This window comes from Culex pipiens, chromosome 1 (genome assembly GCF_016801865.2).
Source record: "Culex pipiens pallens isolate TS chromosome 1, TS_CPP_V2, whole genome shotgun sequence".
Lineage (NCBI taxonomy): Eukaryota > Metazoa > Arthropoda > Insecta > Diptera > Culicidae > Culex > Culex pipiens.
Genome location: NC_068937.1, coordinates 42,850,339 through 42,870,519, shown reverse-complemented (window position 1 = coordinate 42,870,519; position 20,181 = coordinate 42,850,339). Strand labels below are relative to the sequence as shown.

General features: G+C 36.6%; 1 protein-coding gene across 1 annotated transcript in view; it reads left to right on the top strand.

Annotated features, from left to right (window-relative positions):
• Nucleotides 1-681: 681 nt before the first annotated feature.
• The window catches only part of LOC120426047 (proton channel OtopLc), a 33,807-nt gene continuing 14,307 nt past the window's right edge, over nucleotides 682-20,181 (top strand). The window contains exon 1 of the mRNA XM_039590767.2: nucleotides 682-1,897. Within this exon, the coding sequence (XP_039446701.1) occupies nucleotides 1,389-1,897 (509 nt within the window). The 5' untranslated portion in view covers nucleotides 682-1,388. The remainder of the gene's footprint in view (nucleotides 1,898-20,181) is intronic.

Here is a 20,181-nt window from a genome sequence, read left to right as displayed (position 1 = left end):
AAAAAGATTGATATTTTAATGTAATTGCACATTTTTTAATTTTCGTTTCATGACGTTTGCTTGGGCAACCCGAAAAAAGCAAACCAAACGAGACCCTACCACATCTACCAATTATTGTCACACGAGATCACCGACCATGCTCCCCCTCGTTCTCATAATCCAACCAACCCAAATAAATATCCATAACTCACATTTCTCCCAAATCGCGCCCTTTGACAAACGTTTCCACCATGCTTTCTCCACAGAACTCTCTCCGCTTCCCCACAAAAGAAGAGAGAAATGAGAGAGAGAGGGAGAGCGCGAATTGTCGCGCGAAATTTCCACGCAAAACAAAACCCACACAAGCAGACATTTTCACCAGCCAAAAGACAAACCCGACAAGGTTTTCCTTGTGAAATTCCCATCTGGAAAAGTGCTCTACCCCGCCAAAAACCAAGGGGAGAGGCACTTCAGTGAGTATGTTATGTGAATGAAAAGTGGTTTGTGTGTGTGTGAGAGAGAGCGCGCGCAAAAACAGGTCACAACATGTCCAGGAGAAAGAGTCCCACAATTCCAGACCTGCTTCTTCAGTATTGTCGTGGACGTCGTCGGTTCTAGTTCGGAAGTTGTTTTTTCCGAAAGTGCCATAATTTTAGGATTTTGCTCCGTGATCCAGTTGGGGAGAGTTGGAGTTTGGGGGGTTTTTTGGTGGGTGGGGGTTGAAAGCCAGCTTCCTGGAAGTGAGTTGAGTGGAGAAGGTGGTGGGGGAAAATGCAATTGACGCGCAGTGGTGGTAAAGGATGTTATAATTGAGTTTCCATGTAAAGTCTGGATGTCCTGAACTGGGAGCTGGGTTCTGGACGGTGACGAGGACTTCCCGGAAATTGGGAATTTTCCTCTGGAAGGCTCAAAGGGAGAAGATAACCTGTGTGAAAGAAAAGGTGAAAAATTGGCAAATTGTGGGGCCTTCCGGGAAGGTAGGGGCAGTTTGTAGTAGCGCGCACGGTTGCATACCTTCAGGCGTAAAGATGTGACAACGGCCTCTATCGGCATTTTGCGAATTCGGCGTGTTTGAGTGTGGTAGTGTTTTTGGGAGGTTCACCGTGATAACACAACCCCGGAAGAGTGTGTGACACAACTCACACAACCGCAGAAAAGGACGAAGATCTCTCACCATAGCTACGCAGAGTCTGTGTGTCCGCTGGCGTCGCTGTATTGTGTTGTTTGGGTCCTCCACGGTTTTTTTTACACGTCTTACACACTCCCAGGACCCGGAGCAACCGTACGCTCACTCTCCAGCGTGCGTAGTGAAAGTGCTTTCACTTCCCACCCCACCATTCTCAAGAACAAGAAGAAAAAGGTCGTCCATTGACTGAGTGTGACGGAACGTATCGAGTCAGCAAGTCGCCATGGACAGCTCGCCGGATTTGTCGCTGAAGCTGCGCCGCGGGTCCAGCGATTCGCGGGACTCGTTCTACATGGACTTTGCCCAGGGCATCGACTCGGACATCGAGGACGTGGTCACGCAGGCTTCCGGTGGAGCCCTTCCGGCCCCTCCCTATCAGCAGCAGCAGACGGACACGGGGAGTGTCACTACGCCCGGCAGTGTCACCCTGGCGCCGATTACCGCCAGCAGTACGGCGAGCATTCCGGACATTACGATCCTGTCCGGAGGGCCAGCGGGGTCGATCTGCGGGGCGAGTGAAATAATCCCCGAAGATCTGGAAGAGGACGAAGTCCTCCCGCTAGAGGAGGAAGAACCTGTCACAACCGGAGTTCAACCTGCGGTGGACTATGATGAAGACATCGAGGACATGGACGACCTGGAGCCGGTTCCGCCACCCATGCCGGACCTGGCGGACCACACGCCGATGGTGCTGCCGTTGCCGCCGCTGCCCAGCTTGGATATTGACGACAGGTTAGTGGGAGCATCCGTTTTGGTAGGGGAGTGAGGGGGAGGGGAGAGGGGTCATTGTGGACCACCGTGAAATAGAAGTGAGTTGGAGCAATTGGGACAATTGCAATCAAAATGTGACGATTTTAGAGACTGGCGATGGGGATGCCCCCCTTTCAAAGTAGGGGGACATGTTTTATAGATGGATAGCTGGAATAGGTTTGGCAGTGAAAACGCGTTGTGGGTGGTGAGATTTTTGATAATTGAAAGTATTACTGGAATGACTCTGACTGTTATTAAATCAACAAAGGTGCAGAGGATATCAACAAAAATATCTAAATTGACAATTTATCAAAACGGATTTGATGACGTGATGAAACCAAATGAATAAACGAACTTTTGAACTTTCACAAATGAATCGATCAACAACCAAATGAATCGAGAGCAACCTTATCAGGAAAAAATAGTCATCGCCACTTTCAAATGTGTCTTATAGGAAATTTTCTCAGCTTTCCAATGCTTCTGAAACCGAAATGTTTCATCGGGAAATTTCTGAGATATCTCTATCTTAAGTTTTTTGGTTTTAAATTCCTTTATTATTTATTGGAAACTTTATACTAACAGTTCAGCAAACTAATCAAATGATGTGTTTTATGAGTCATTTACTCATCAAAATGTTTGCACATTTTGATGAGTAAGACAAGAAACAACTTAGTAGAAGGTTGCAAACCGCTAAACATTTTGAAAATTATGTTTTGTCTAAGTTTTTGAATAAATGGGATTTATTCAGATATTAAAATCATAAAACAGCGTAAGAATGTATTTTTCACAAGAATTATTTGACAACTACATATTTTTGTGCACAAATATGATGATTTAGCTTGTTCAACCGAAACTTTGGCAGGTTTGTGATTGTTAATGGTTTTATATCTTATTTTAATGAATAAATTTTATATTTTCTTAAGCAAACATTAACCACGAACAAATACAAACATGATTTGAAATCGAAAATGTACTACATATTACTGTAGCAAACTTCAAAAGCCATATTTTCATGAGAATAGAATAAAGATAAAATTTTATAAAATGTTTTCTGTAGAAAATGCACTTAAAAGTAGCAATAAAACTCAAGTCTTCCAATTCCGAATTCTGAAAACACCGTCACAAATATTTATTTTTGTTTGAACATAAATTAAATAGTATTTTAACAAAAAAAAATCTAACAGAAACCTTTCCTTCCAAACTATTTGTACAAAAATCAAGACATATATATTTTTTAAGATGAGATTGAAGATGAAAGTCTTATAAATTTCTAAAATATTGCTAATTCCTTGATCATTTAATACAAAAAAACTGAAACAATCATTTCATACTAATGAAAAGTATTTCTCCTAAAGCAAGCAACACACTGAAAAAAATCAAATCTCGAAATCGTGAATTAAATTCACGAATGCGAGAACCACGAAGGAATATATTCACGTTTATAGTGCAAGTGCACCATACTCATGAATAAATTCCTTCGTGGTTCTCACATTCGTGAACTTAATTCACGATTACGAGAATCGATTTTTTTCTGTGCAGTAATTTGCAGTATAATTTCGAGTACAAAACATGTTTTGTATCCATGCAACTAGTTAGTGTTTGATTAAGGAAATATGATTTTTATTCATAAAAATCTTGTAATACCCTACCAATCTCAAACCTGTAGAAATTTTGGTTGTATCAGCTAATTCCAAGCTGAATCAGAGCAGACCGGAGTTATTTGTACACAACAATTATGTAATAATCTATTTGTTCTTGTAAAAATAATATTTCAATACGGTTTTATTATTTTATTATTTGAATAAATCCCACATATTCAAAAATTCGGTTAAAACTTAATTTTCACCTTCTACAAAGTTGTTTCTTGACTTATTTTGCACATTTGAGTCAGTAAAATACACATGAAACACATCATTTGACAAGTTTCCTGGACTGTTATTTAAAAGTTTCCAATAAATGATCAAGGATTTTAAAAGAAAAAACTTAAAATAAAGATATCTCATAAATTTCCCGATGAAACATTTCGCTCTTAGAAGCATTGGAAAGCTGAGAAAATTTCCTATAAGACACATTTGAAAGTAGTGATGACTTTTTTTTCTCCTTAAGGTTGCCCAGAAAACACGCCTTGGTGAATTAGGACCCTTTTTTACACAAAAGGTAAAAACAATCTTAAAAATAATAACTGATTACTTTTTTTGATTATATTGCAAAAATAAAATTTACAAGGCAACATTTTACGATGGATCAGTATTGATCCTCTTGAGACGAGTAGTCAAGAAAGATGCTTTCTGTCAAGAAAGGCAGCGAAGTTAATTGATGAAAATTGATTTAAAATCCTTGTAAACCCTTTGTGGCCATACGAAGGGTCATTGTGCAGCATTTTAAGCCTAATTTTAGAACCCAATGGGACTCCCTGCACGGAGAAAAATCAGTTCCCAAAATCGTGAACAAGCATTCATGAAATTCGGAACCTCGAACAAAGTGTTTAAATTGCATGGCATGTTTTTAAAAAAACGTGCCATGGAATTGGAACACTTTTTTTTATTGTTGTTCTGAATTTCATGAACGCTTGTTTACGATATTGGAAACTGATTTTTCCCGGTGTTATCACGCTACAATAGACAAAATAACATTTAAGATCATTATTTCTGGTCAATACTAAACAAAATAAATTTCGAGTATAAATGCATGCTATGGTACTGCTATGCTACCTCCATTAAATCTTGCTATATTAGCATGGCTGCTTTTGAAGTGACTCCGACTCGGAATCCGGCTACTGAACATTTACCGACTCTGACTCTAAATCCAGCAACAACTTCCTTACAAAGTTGCTAAAAAAATATCCAATTCCGACTCCAGCTTCTGGGAATTCACTAACTCCGACACTGACTCCTCAGCAGCGTGGTTCATGGATATATGAAAGAGACAAAAATTTATAGTTTTGAGCGAATCAACCGGTATTTTCGTTTATTTCCGAAGAACAACTTTGTAGATCATCGCACAGAGCTAGGAAAGGATACGGGAGTTTTTTGGAGTTTGTTTTTTTCTGGCAAAAAAAAACATGCTCAACCAATTATTCTGTTGTTTTCCGGATCAGGTATAAAAGTAATTATTAGAACGAAATGAAAATTTTCTCGAAAAAAAAGCTCCCATTTTTAACTCGCGATATCGATTGGTTCGATTTCAATGTTTAGAATCAAACTTTGGTGGAATTTTCTGATGCTTCTTTAAAAACAATTTCATTTTTTTAGCATCATGACTATCATTTTGAAATGGCTAAAAAAACTCATAATGGACATTTCAGCTAGATCTTTGAATTAAGAAATTATACACGGAAAAAAATCAAATCTCGAAATCGTGAATTAAATTCACGAATGCGAGAACCACGAAGGAATATATTCACGTTTATAGTGCAAATGCACCATATTCATGAATAAATTCCTTCGTGGTTCTTACATTCGTGAACTTAAATCACGATTACGAGAATTGATTTTTTTCTGTGTATTAATATCATTCTTATACACTGGACGGGCTTCGAACTAAAAAATCGCCAAAAATCCATTTTTTGATCTTTAAAAAGCATTGGAAAGAAGAACTCTTAAAATGTTAGAAAGTTTTAGAGTTGGAAGTTTAACTTGCTTTATGTGAATTTGCCAATTTTTTAAAAAATATCATTTTTTAGGAGTTAACTTTGGCTGTGTTTTTTACTAACATTTCCTATATTTTCAGTAAAAAGAAGTATGCAGTAATTTTTGTAGTGTCCCAGACTATGCCTCTACGCATTTTTTACAATTCAAATGATATGGTGGTGCCGTTCTATAGCAGAAAATTTGAATAACAAGAAAAAAAAGTTGCTCAAACATAACCTCCTAAACACGGGAAAAATAAAAAAAATTCGAAAAAAAAATTGGGCAGTAGAGGGTTAAACCTTGAAAACGGTGTATTTTATCAAAAAATGTAAAGTTATTTTTGCAATACCGTCGTGTAACTATTTACCTTTCCTGTCACTATCGAACGACCAAACGGCCTACTTTTTTGCTACCAAAAATGTCTGAATTGACAAGTAAAATTTTTCGATAAAGGGCTGAAAAGTGTTACTTTTCAGCACTGCCGAGGTTGAACTTTTCAGATTTTGTATCGAAAAATAATACTCTTTTGTATTTTTTATTTGAGCGGTGAATTGACTGAATACATTTGGTTGCATCATTGCCGAGATATAGTTATTTGAATTTAGCAGTTTCAAAAACGGGTGCCACAATATCTCAACTCTGCTTTGACCACATCGGCTCAAAATTTGTGTGAAGACTTGTCAAAACAGCCCCGTGTGCATGACGAAGTCCGATTTTATAAAAAATAAAAATGATAAAGAAAAAGATTAAAACCATCTATAGAAAGAAAATATATTTTACATGTTAAAAATTTCTTTAAAAAAAAGTTTGAGTTTTTTCCTTTTTTTTATTCCAAATTTTTAAATCGGATTTCGTCATGCACACGAGATATGTCTTGAGAGTTTTCATCCCAAATTTCAACAAATTTGTTCCATCAAAGATTTCGAATTTATGTATGTATCTATAAATGATTTTAAATATTGTTTGACGATATTCTAGTATATTTACAAAAATCTGTTTTTTTTTTAAATGTCTCCTACATCTTTTTGCCTTTCTTACTAAAGAAAGGTATAGGGTTTACTTTATGGCGGGACGTCATTTTCATCTTCGTAAATAAGACGATACAGCATGAATATTAATCGGAAAAATCGCCAAAAAATCACACTGCATTGATTTTTGACGCTTCGTCGCCAAGTTGAGCTTCGAATACTGGCGCGAGAATGCTGGCGTATATATGTTTTGGCTCGACTTATACTCGTTGGTAGTAGCTTGCCTACCGATGTTTCCATTTCCATTTACAAAGTAAAAATGAAAATAAGTTTATGAAAAAAAAATACCTGATACAGACTTTTCCAGAAAACATGTAGACTCTCATTTGAAGCAATGTGGTAACCGGGCGTTTCGCATCTGGCGCGACTCTCGCACGTAAACAAAAAGACCCAGCCTTTTGAGGTTAGGCAAAAAATCACCCTTTTTTGTATCTACAAAAATTATTTTCTTGGCATAAATTTTTAAATACTTAACTAAACAGAATAAAATTTAATAGGGTCTTAGGGGACCCCAAAACAAACAGAATAAGGCGGATCCGGCCAAAATCGGTTCAGCCAGTTCTGAGATAATCGTGTGTAAAAAATCATGTCTACACACATCCCCACAGATATTTGTTCAGAATTTGATTCTGAGTCGATAGGTATACGTGAAGGTATATCTAGGAGTCGTATTTAAGAAGTTCATTTTTCGAGTGATTTTATAGCCTTGCCTCAGTGAGGTGAGGAAGGCAAAACTTTTGTGACATAGGACATTCATCCGGGTACAAACAATTTGTTTCCCGTGTGCTCCTAAAATCGCCATTAAGTAGGCTTCTTTTTGTCGTGATTTCGTAAGTTTATTTAACAGAGTTCATTGGATTCCAATAGGAGCTTTCTAAGCTTCTAAGCTTTATATCGTTTTCAAAGTTTTCAATGCTCGCGACGCCAATGGTTATCTACCTAAGGTATTGCGTTTGAGTGTGTAGTGGTGCGGTTGTAAAAATAGCTATCTCTGACTCTCTCACTTTCGTAGATGCTGAATGGCAAGCTTACCACTGTGCGGTTAACTCGGTTTTGCTTTGCGCCTGCTTTGTTCGGTTTTTGGGCTCGTACGCTCGTACCAAAACTAGAAAACCAAAACCGCGGGATGCGTCGTCACTGGCGCATGGGAAGCTTGCCATGCTTGCGTTTATCATAAACGCTTGTTTGATTAAGAATTTGTACGATTAAAAATATTCTATTGGTGAAAATTGCGTTATCAATTTCTTTTAGAAAACACATTATTAATAATACCTTGGTTTCATCATAAGATTTTTTGTATCAAGTCGATGTTATGAATTGAAACAAGTTATATTCTTTAGTAAAAAAGGCTCCAGATGATTTTTTAGTGTCCTAAAAAATAATAAATTTCGAAACTTGAAAAAATATTTGTTTTGAGAATTTAACTGTTAGTGCACGAATAAAAATTCTGTAAGCTAATCCGGTGGTAACTCTATGTTTTCAATATGTAAATAATGAAATATTTCCAAATTCGTCAACATTTCCGATTTTGAACAACAATGTTGTCGAATTTGAAAACATTTAATAGCTGAATCAAAAAACTTACGATGGTGGAAAAAAAATCTCTGTATACAAAATAGACAACATAGAGTTACTACACACTTCGAAAAAAACGTGTAATTTTCGGTAAAATTAGATGCACATAACTGGACCCGAGCAGACGGAAATAACTTGGGAATAACATTTTTTGTTATTTGAAAATACTAGACCAATAACATTATATGTTATTTATAACAAGATTTGTTATTCGTCGTTATGATTTTTTTGTTATTGGATTGTTATTGTAATAACAGACTTATAACATTTTTAGTTATTCTTCGAACAAATCTTTGTTATTATTTTTTGTTATTTTAACAACTAATCCGTTCATCCCAATAACATTTAGAGATATTCTTCCATAACAAGAAATGTTATTCTAAAGTTGTTTTGGATTTCAACCAATATCAGACCAATAACAAATTTTGTTATGATAACATAAACTGTTATTATATCCTTATGCAAAAATTGATTTTTCAAGAAGATTCCATAACAATTTCTGTTATTTTAACAGTATTTGTTATTAAAATGGCATGAATTTTGTTATTACCGTCTGCCCCGGGAGCATCAAATTAGACGCAAAGCTGGGTCAAATTAAACGTAATATTACACGTTCCAAAAAGCTTTGACGATCGTCTAATCTAATCTAATCAGACCCTAGCGCAGCCAATCTTTCGAAGGGATCCTGGAGAGTGCCTTAGGTTAGATGACGCCTAGCACTCTTCTTGTCATTTATTAACATTTGTAGTGCACCATTGCATCGGAATGCATTGAAACATCACAAGCGTTAAAGCGGCCAGGCCTACTGCGTAAAGCCGTATCGCAGAGATGACTCGTAATTGGGTTGAGTTTGAGCACTGAGTGTTCGAACAACAACACAATTCTGATTCGACAGGGGAGGAAGAAGCGTGGGGACACACCACCATACGCTCCGAGATTTTGGTTGTATTCGTTGGGAGCACCATGCTAAGAAGGTTTGGTACTCCGGGACCCTCTGGGATGGGACATTGTATTTCCACGAATGCCCTGGACACTATTTGCCGTGGTTATAGTGCCACAACTCGCTCTCTGTAACAGTAGCCCTAATTCCAGTCCAAGCTTACCAAGTCGTCATGGCCTAGTGGTTAGCATTTTTGCTTACCAACCCAAAGGACGGGGGATCGAACCCCGCCTCGAGCGACTTTGATTTTTCGTTCATATTCATCATTTCAAATTCTGTGTACTTAACTTTCTCGTTGGGAGCAGATGGGAATCGAACCCAGAACCATTCGCTTACAAAGCGAACACCGTAACCAGTCAGCCACGGCCGCTCCTCCAAAAAAAAGCTTTGACGATCGTGTAAATTTACATTAATCGTAATATTGGTCGGAAATAATTCTTATACGAACCGTACATTCTTATTGGACGAGGAAAAACACGTGTTTACATTTTCGTAAAACAATACGTTTTTATTGCACACATCACTCATCACATCTCAAAAAATTACAATAAATGTTTACTCATGGCCCAAACTTGTCTATCCTTGTGTTTTCAACTACGATTAATCGCCAGAATTGCTCCACTACCCATTTGTAGTGTGTTGGCCAACCCTCAAGCAGGTGACAGTTTCGGTTCACTTCGGGAACATCTTTATATGAGGGAACGTTTTCAGAAAGTGTCCAGGCAGCTGTAGCGGAACAGCGGCATGAACTTGGCTTGAACTGTAATTTCCCTTTATGTTCCATGATGTTCGCGATCTAAAAAAAATGAGGGGAAATCGACAAAACATGTTACCAATCTGTTGCATGTCACCTCAAGATCGATTAAAATCACCTTTATCAGCGATTTGCTTGTTTTATCTTAAACTGTAGTAAGTTCCGACAATAAAGGACACAATTGCAAAAAAAATCTGAACGAAAAATTGTTTCCCGCTGCGACGTGAACCCTAGCTGACGTTTTGACGTTTCAATATTCTGACAAACGTGTAGTGGCTAATGTGCGTGATATTGGGTTTAATTAGATGTAACATTACATCAAATTTGATGCTCCAGACATTTGCATCTAATTAGGCGTGAAGTTAGGTTAGTTTTGATGTAATTTTAGGGTTCGCACGATGTAAAGGAATCCCAATGGGAATTTTATCGAGTTACATTAAAATAAACCTAATCTTACATCGAAAAGACGTTTACATGATTTGATAATCGGTTTGATTAAAGATTACATCAAATGTAAAATTCCAATTTTTTTAGTGTGTAACGTAGCTTACGTGATTTCTATCTGCGTGGTTAAAAAAAATCGGAATATTTTTTTCCGGGTACCTATATGTTTTTAAGGTCCAAATCAAAACCTACAACTTTGCCAAAGACACTTAATCGCTCAGAAAATTTCTTCTCAAGATATTGAATTTCAAACACTTACATGTTCATTTTGTATGACCAGCACACCAGTAAGCCTTGGATAGATAAACTTATTATGCAAAATGGCTACTTTTGACGGAGTTCACAATGAAATTTAAAAACTAAAATTCTTGAGATTAATTTAGAGCTTGATTAAATGTAAAAATCTCTTATAATGTTTTGACAAAGAACTTTGTCCCAAGGTTTCTATACGTGGTGTCAATCCAAAATTTTCGCGAAGCGAAAACGTTACGTGACGAATTCCCCTCTCGGCAAATTTCCCCTCTTTTTGGTGCACGCTGGTTGGATGAACGAACGTTTCCCAATCAGTCAATCGAGAGACGTGAGATTGATGTATCTAAATTCACCCCCACTCCACCTCATAATTTTCAGATCGTCGACGAGCCAACAAAACTCGGCTCGGTCGGTCCCGAAAATTCATTCTATTGCTGGACGTCGACGAGAACACATCAGAAGCAGATGGCCTGGTGGCCCGGTAGCAGACGGCCTGGAGGTCCGAGAGCAGATGGCTTGGAGGCAAGGACCAGCTAAGACATGCCAGTCGCGGGAGTCGATTATTGGAACTGGCCACCACCTGGACTGGAGTGGCCGGAGGCCCCGCGGATGTTCCGATGGGGGGACATTTTCCGGACCGTAAGAGTTGGGGCAATATGGGTATCAAACTTTATGGTTTTTGATACTGGACATGAAATTTGACATTTCGGCAGAAGTGGCCACAATCCGGAGTGACCGGAGGCCCCGCGGATGTTCCGATGGGGGGACATTTGCTGGACCGTAAGAGTTGGGGCAATATGGGTATCAAACTTTATGGTTTTTGATACTGGACATGAAATTTGACATTTCGGCAGAAGTGGCCACAATCCGGAGTGACCGGAGGCCCCGCGGATGTTCCGATGGGGGGACATTTGCTGGACCGTAAGAGTTGGGGCAATATGGGTATCAAACTTTATGGTTTTTGATACTGGACATGAAATTTGACATTTCGGCAGTAGTGGCCACAATCCGGAGTGGCCGGAGGCCCCGCGGATGTTCCGATGGGGGGACATTTGCCGGACCGTAAGAGTTGGGGCAATATGGGTATCAAACTTTATGGTTTTTGATACTGGACATGAAATTTGACATTTCGGCAGAAGTGGCCACAATCCGGAGTGACCGGAGGCCCCGCGGATGTTCCGATGGGGGGACATTTGCCGGACCGTAAGAGTTGGGGCAATATGGGTATCAAACTTTATGGTTTTTGATACTGGATATGAAATTTGATATTTTGGCAGTAGTGGCCACAATCCGGAGTGGCCGGAGGTCCCGCGGATGTTCCGATGGGGGGACATTTGCCGAAACGTAAGAGTTGGGGCAATATGGGTATCAAACTTAATGATTTTTGATACTGGACATAAAAAGTTGCATTTGGCCATTATCTGAAACTAAGCAGTTAAAATATATTGCTTATTAGGCAGGAAGTAATAAATAGATTACTGCGATACACATTTTTTTGTGCCACTGCGAAAATCTGTTTCTGGAAATTTAAAATAACTATCTCGTAATAATTAAGAGCCCTGTAAGGGTAGTTTTTAATGTCTGCTGTTCAAATTTCCTTTACTGCCGCCGATTGCTTGCAACAGCCTTGCAAAAAAAATTCCCGCATCTTGGTAACTTTCGAGTGGTGAAGGAAAGTAAATTGATTTCACTTCGATTTCTATTTCAGCTCCACTTGCAATTTCCGTCCCCTTAGTTCGATAGGACGGTTATTATAAGAGGGGAATTTGGACCGGACATTCTAATCGAAAATTTCAACAATCATCTTGCAAAGTTCTTTGTCATACTGGTCATGTGTAACATAACCACCTGCACCTTTTTTTTCATGCATCTGCCATATTGGACGCCATATCGAATATTTTAATTCCCTCCAAGAAGCCCTTTGAGAGCCGGGAACCGTGGTGTAGGGGTAAGCGTGGTTGCCTCTCACCCAGTCGGCTTGGGTTTGATCCCAGACGGTCCCGGTGGCATTTTTCGAGACGAGATTTGTCTGACCACGCCTTCCGTCAGATAGGGAAGTAAATGTTGGCCCTGGTCTAACCTAAAGGGTTAGGTCGATAGCTCAGTCCAGGTGTAGGAATCGTCTCCCTGGGTCCTGCCTCGGTGAAGTCGCTGGTAGGCAGTTGGACTAACAATCCAAAGGTCGCCAGTTCGAATCCCGGGGTGGATCGAAGCTAAGGTGTAAAAAGAAGTTTGCAGTTGCCTCAACAACCAAACCTTCGGACACCTAGTTTCGAGTAGGAATCTCGCAATCGAGAACGCCAAGGCTATGCTGAAGAGCGAATAATTTGATTTAAAGCCCTTTGAGAATCGCGAAAAACAATAGGCAAACTCTAGTTCAGGAGGGTTGACGTTACCTAGAACTATCAAACAATGGCCTCTTACACAATTTGCACCTGGACACGAAAAATGAGCATAATGTTGAAAATGAGTAATTTTGACTATTTGAAATACTGTTGTAAAAAAAACAATGTGTGTCAAGATGGCCCAATCAGATCGCAACTACTTTCTTATGTAGAGTGACAACTCAAAACCAAAAAAAAAAAAAACTAGATAACCAACTGAAACTGAATGCACAAATTCTCTTCGTGTCAAAATGTGCAAAAATCTGGCACAATTATGTTTTGTATTTGCTTTTTCGTCAACCACAATTTGCCACACGCAATTTTCGTTTACTTTTAATCAAATGCATTCAGTCACTCCAGTCGTCAGTCGGAACACCCAGCCAGCATGGCGTCAATCCCGAGGGTGTGCAGACTGACCCCGTTTTCTGTATTGGCAAAAAGGCAAAATCACACATGCTAGTAAAATGTAGTGCAATTGTAGTCGTTGCGGGTTAGTGTACCCCCCTCCCCCTCAGTTGATATCAAGTGATCTTATTAAATGATAACTCGCGAAAAAAAAATCGAGGCCAAGTTCGGACCGAGTTTTTTTCAATTCTCTCTGTAACAGTCAAGTATTATGACTGTTTGCACTTAGCTTTTATTGATTTGGGGCCTTTGGTGGAGGAGGGAAGGGAGAGTCCCGGATTGGTCCACCGCAGTCCCTTTTCACGACTCGTAAGATAAAGCTTTCCCTTGGGGGGGAAGGAAGACATGAGTGGAATAATAAACGCGAAAATTGTTGTTATTTGGGTTGGATGCTGGGAAAGTCAAGGAAAAACGATTTTTGGTGGGAAGCAATTTAATCTAACGACTGGTTTGAGTAAATTATAGATATTTTATTCAATTTGATAGAGTTGAAGGCATTCTTTAATAGAGGTCACATGAAGAATTAATTTATCTTCATAAATAAATGAATTAAAAATTCAGCAGGGTTAACACTATCAGAAGTGAGCAAGTGCAAACTTTAAATTGCATTATCTCCTAATGATTTACGAGCTGGGGTTAAATTGCAAAAACTCTAAACAACAACATCGATGTTCCCAACAGCAGTAGCATCACAAGCTAGGAATCCTGTCGATACATTAATTTATGGTTCGTTGCTCGTTTATTTCTCCCATGCCACCCTCAATTTGGAAGAGGGTGACATAGCGAGTTTTCCCAGCACAACCTTGCACAGTTGATGGTGCTTTATGCGAATGTTGACCAACTTTTGAAAAGGGTCTTATTTTAGTTGGTTGAAGAAAATTGCAGATTTTATTTTTAACACAAAATTAAAATTTTGTCCGGATTTAACAAATTTAACCAAATATGACATGTTTCATTTCAAAATCTTCCCCCGAAAAAGCTGATGATAAGCACGATTTGCTCGCCGAGAGCGATGCTTATGATTTATTCCAAGCGCTCTGCTGCAGTTTGGCTTGACGAACCTTCAACGAGGCAAACTTCAACCAGCAGGCAGCAACGCCAGCGAGTGTCGGCGAAATTATTTAAATCACTCGACATAATTTATTCCGAGCACGCTATCGTTTTAACGATACAGCCAAGCTGATTTTAATGAGTTGATGGCTACAACGACAACACACTTGTCATTTTTGCTGCCAACCTGGTCTTGTTCTGGAGTGTTGAAAGTTTTTCCAGCGAGATGAATATCAATTTTTGCTTAGCAGCTTTTGGTGGGGAGAAAAAGCTGGAAAAGTCACCCCAAAAACCGGTACTCGCAACCTCAATCTGGTTTTAATTAGCACTGGTAACAAACCGGACAGATGAAACATTTTACCGGAAGAGTTCCAGAGCGCAAAAACTTTTTCCATTATCACTGGGAAAATGGGTGGACCCAGGTTCGGGATTAATCTCGATGATTATTGCGTTGCTTTTCTCATCGGGAAAAGCTTTGTTATTGCAACAGATCATCAATCCCTCCACCGCTAGGTGAATCACTCCGAACTTGTTTTTTCCCAGAAGCTTTCCACCAGATCCTCGCCGATGGGCAAAAAGGAGCAGCAGACTTGTCGATGGTGGATAACTGGATTTCGTCCTCCGAAGCTCCTGGGACGACGAAAATTAAACCAAACCAATCTAATTTACTAGCGCAAGAGAGCGGGATAATCAATTTTGGTCCGAACGACGCGTCGCGGAGGTTTTTGGCCTCCGCAAGTGAGCAACTGCTTTTTTTTTCACTGTGAATGATGTGGCGGTGACATGTTGTGGCTCTAAGGTGGTGGTTGACTTGAACTGAATTGAATTTTAAAATTTATTTTACTACTAGTTTATGGATGGTCCCCTAGTTCAGTTTTCAATTTTTGTTCGCTTTTCTAATTTTCAGATTTTTTTTTCTATTTTTTCGTTTCTGTGTAATTATTTTTTTTTTGTTATTTCCTACTTATTTGAGTTTCTGCGCTTCTGCCATTCTGCTCATCTGCTTTACTGCTATTCTGCCATTCCAATTAACTGTTTTCTGTTTTCTGCTCATCACTTTTCTACATTTCTGCATTTCTGGGTTTTTCTTTGTTTTTGCTTTTCTTTGTGTAACTGTTTCGCTTGTTTTTATCGTTTCCCCTATCCTGCTTATCTGCTTCTTTTTTTTATTCTTTAGAATTGTTTGTTTAATTTCATTTCATTAGTTTTTTGCTTGAGGTTTTTTTTTAATTACTTTTGTGACGTCGACTTTCATAAACATATATATCTTGTTCTTAAGCATTTTTACATTCCTATCTGTTTTTCTACTTTTCTCTTTTTGGGGTTTTCTTCGATTCTGTGTTTCTATTCTGTCCTTTAGCTCATCAGTTGTTTTTTTCTATTTTGTTTTCCTACTCTACCTGTTTACTGTTTACGCTACTTTACAAATTTTATTACTCGCTATTTTTTTCTATGCTACACATTTCTACTTTTACTTCTTTTCTGATTTTCTGTTTTTCTGCTTGGAACCTTTTTTTCTACTTGTTTGCTTATCTGCTGTTTTTATTCTTTTGCGTTGCTTATGTTCTGCTTATCTGGCTTTTCTTATCTGATTTTATGCTATTCGAATTTTCAGTTAAATTTACGGTACATAATCGCCCTGACATCGTCCAGGATGCTTTCGAAAGGATGGCTGCGCTTCGACTAGACTAGACTAGACTAGACTAGACTAGACTAGACTAGACTAGACTAGACTAGACTAGACTAAAAATTTATATAATTTTGTGATACAATCATTGACGTCCTAGTTGGCAATCATTGATTAATGACGATTTTCATAACTTTACAAAGAATGGGATAATCGTTACCAAAAGGAATCAGCAGTGTAGGGCACTATTCTAAACAACTTGTTGAAGGAAATTTATCAAAATATTGAAAGCGACGCAAAATTTATATCTTTGAACGAAAAATCATGATGGAAGTCTTCACGTTAAACGAATTTTATACTTGCCCAGTCGTTTTGCTAACATTCTAAGTATCGACGATTTTTTTTTGACGAAGTAAAAATTTCACAAAAAATCAAAATATGTTTGATTGATCCCAGACATGCTAAATATGATATTAAACGCAGGAAAATGCATTTCATAGACTTCTTTTTCTTTTAAAATTTTGAAGTTTTCTCGGAAAAAATATTGTTTTGCGCTCAAACTTTTCGGACCGATTTTAAGCTGGGGGGGGGGATGAGGGTGACGTAAACTTTGAAAAATGCTTGCATCGACCATATTGTCTTTTTATGAAATATCATCAAAGATATAAATCAATAATTTTGATATACAAGCTTTTGAAATTTTCTGCTTTTCCACATTTCTATTCAGCAATTCCCCACGAAAACAGCATGGAAAAAAGAAAAGTGCTCGGATCGGGCTCAACATTTTTCTGGGGGTTCTCTGTCAGAAATAATTAGACCCGTATTTTTTTGTTTGGTTTTTTTTATTATTTTTTTAATATCATTTTGGAAATTTTCTACTACCAATTGTTCTTTTATTTTCAATGTCATCAAAGATTCCGTTCAACGAATTAAATGTCACTGCTTGTAAAGATAAAAATAAATCCAGTAAATCATCTGTCAGCTTCTGAAGCGACCAATCGCCGAACAACTCGTGCCACGACTAGGGACATAAATTTTCGCACCCAATTCAATTTTCCGCGTCACTTCGTCACCTTTTTGGCGCCTTTCCGTGAACCGAATCGCTCGCCGGTTGGTGCTTGGTATCGTGAAAGTCACTTTCCAAGTAGATGTCATCAATCTTGGGTCTGGATTGTAGAAATTTCTTCGAATTGTAGGTAAAACCTTGAATGAAATTGAATACTTCATATATTTTTTATATCAAAAATCATAAATCATAAATCATAAATCATAAATCATAAATCATAAATCATAAATCATAAATCATAAATCATAAATCATAAATCATAAATCATAAATCATAAATCATAAATCATAAATCATAAATCATAAATCATAAATCATAAATCATAAATCATAAATCATAAATCATAAATCATAAATCATAAATCATAAATCATAAATCATAAATCATAAATCATAAATCATAAATCATAAATCATAAATCATAAATCATAAATCATAAATCATAAATCATAAATCATAAATCATAAATCATAAATCATAAATCATAAATCATAAATCATAAATCATAAATCATAAATCATAAATCATAAATCATAAATCATAAATCATAAATCATAAATCATAAATCATAAATCATAAATCATAAATCATAAATCATAAATCATAAATCATAAATCATAAATCATAAATCATAAATCATAAATCATAAATCATAAATCATAAATCATAAATCATAAATCATAAATCATAAATCATAAATCATAAATCATAAATCATAAATCATAAATCATAAATCATAAATCATAAATCATAAATCATAAATCATAAATCATAAATCATAAATCATAAATCATAAATCATAAATCATAAATCATAAATCATAAATCATAAATCATAAATCATAAATCATAAATCATAAATCATAAATCATAAATCATAAATCATAAATCATAAATCATAAATCATAAATCATAAATCATAAATCATAAATCATAAATCATAAATCATAAATCATAAATCATAAATCATAAATCATAAATCATAAATCATAAATCATAAATCATAAATCATAAATCATAAATCATAAATCATAAATCATAAATCATAAATCATAAATCATAAATCATAAATCATAAATCATAAATCATAAATCATAAATCATAAATCATAAATCATAAATCATAAATCATAAATCATAAATCATAAATCATAAATCATAAATCATAAATCATAAATCATAAATCATAAATCATAAATCATAAATCATAAATCATAAATCATAAATCATAAATCATAAATCATAAATCATAAATCATAAATCATAAATCATAAATCATAAATCATAAATCATAAATCATAAATCATAAATCATAAATCATAGATCATAAATCATAAATCATAAATCATAAATCATAAATCATAAATCATAAATCATAAATCATAAATCATAAATCATAAATAAATACGCCTTTAGATGAGGAATCGCGTTCAAATCCCAAGAATCGATCAGCTCAAACCAACCGAGGGCAAATTGATCCTTGAATTTTTGATTAGTCATTAACGAGTTGAACCCTACCCAAGTGCATTGACCTAAATTATGTTGCCTTTGTTGTTGACTTGCACTCGTGTTGGCATTTTGCCAACACAGTTTTCACCGTTTTTGCTCAATTTGAGGTATGAATTTCACATCCGCTTTCAAGTGCCTTTCAATCTCGCTAAAAGCAATTCAATGTCATCAATTTTCAATTTCCAAAATTGAAACTTTTTTGAGGAGGAAACTTTTCCCCTGAAATTACAAAAAATAACTCCCAACATATTGGCACCAACTTTTCCTTTCATCCGTTCAACACCTGTAAAGGGGCAATTTCTCCTGAAACAACAGAAGCTTTTCCCGTGCAACGGAAAGTAATTTCCCTCATCCCCACAAACCTTTTTTTCTGTTCAGCGGTTTTTGATCGATTAATTTTTCTGAAAGAGGCAACCGCTTTGCAAGAGTGGGTGTGAAAATCTCGCACTCAGCTTGGTGGAAGGAAGGCACTGACGCGTCAACAATTTCCTTTTCAATCAGAGAACGATAGAGGAAAAAAAAGTCGGTTTTCCCATCTGGTGCTTGATTCAGCAGAGATTAACCGACCGAGGCCTATATCAGGAGGCGCCTTCATCTGTCTGTTTTGGTTTGCCACTATCGTTCTATGCTCATTTCAATTTGTTTTCCTTCCGTTCTATGTTGATGGAACGGATTTGTGTGATGGATAGAAGCATAACGGCAAAGAATTCAACGCTCAAGTGGTCGACACTTCAGTTGTGGCTGGTTGAGCACGTTCAGAAAAGGCTTTTTGCTTCCGTGTATATCTATCACATTTGCTGGCCCTTTGGGAATTTCTTCAAAATGACGTGTTTGAAGGTTTTTAAAGCAGACTTTCAAATAGAGAAATTGAAAAAAAAAACATGAACTTATTACCATATGAAACAAAGTTGAGAGTTATAAAAATTAAAAAAAATATGTAAAATTTGATACCTTACTAAACATATCAATATTTTTTTACTAAGTTGAATATTATTTCAATGCCACTTCCCTTATCTCAACAGCAACAAATCGAAAAAAAAATCATTTTACTTTAATTACTCTCCGGCAACTCTCACAAAACTCGCCTCAATCCTCTTCGATTTTTGTGAAATTTTTATCCAAAGGTTATTTTAGTTTTTTTAGATTTTAATGTAAAATTGTTCAAATTGATCGATCGAATTTGTTTAGTCAAAAAATAATTGTAAAGCCGTTGCCATTTCCCGTTACTTAATTGAAAAAAAAAACCGACCATATGTTTTGATATGGGAAATTTCACATACTTATCGAATTTGCAATAGCTCAGAGATGAGATTTTTCATCTAGAATCAACTTGAAAACAAATAGTTTATTTTGTAGCTTTGCTGAATGATTTTAAGCTTTGTTGAACAGGAAAATTGATCCCGAGCAGACGGAAATAACTTGGGAAGGTCAGTTTTTGAAATTGTGAGAAGATCGAATTATGTTATTGGGATGATCAGATTAGTTGTTAAAATAACAAAAATCAATAACAAAGATTTGTTCGAAGAATAACTTAAACTGTTATTATGTTGTTATTGCAATAACAAACCCGGGCAGAAAGTTGCATCTTGGAAAAATCTACCCATGT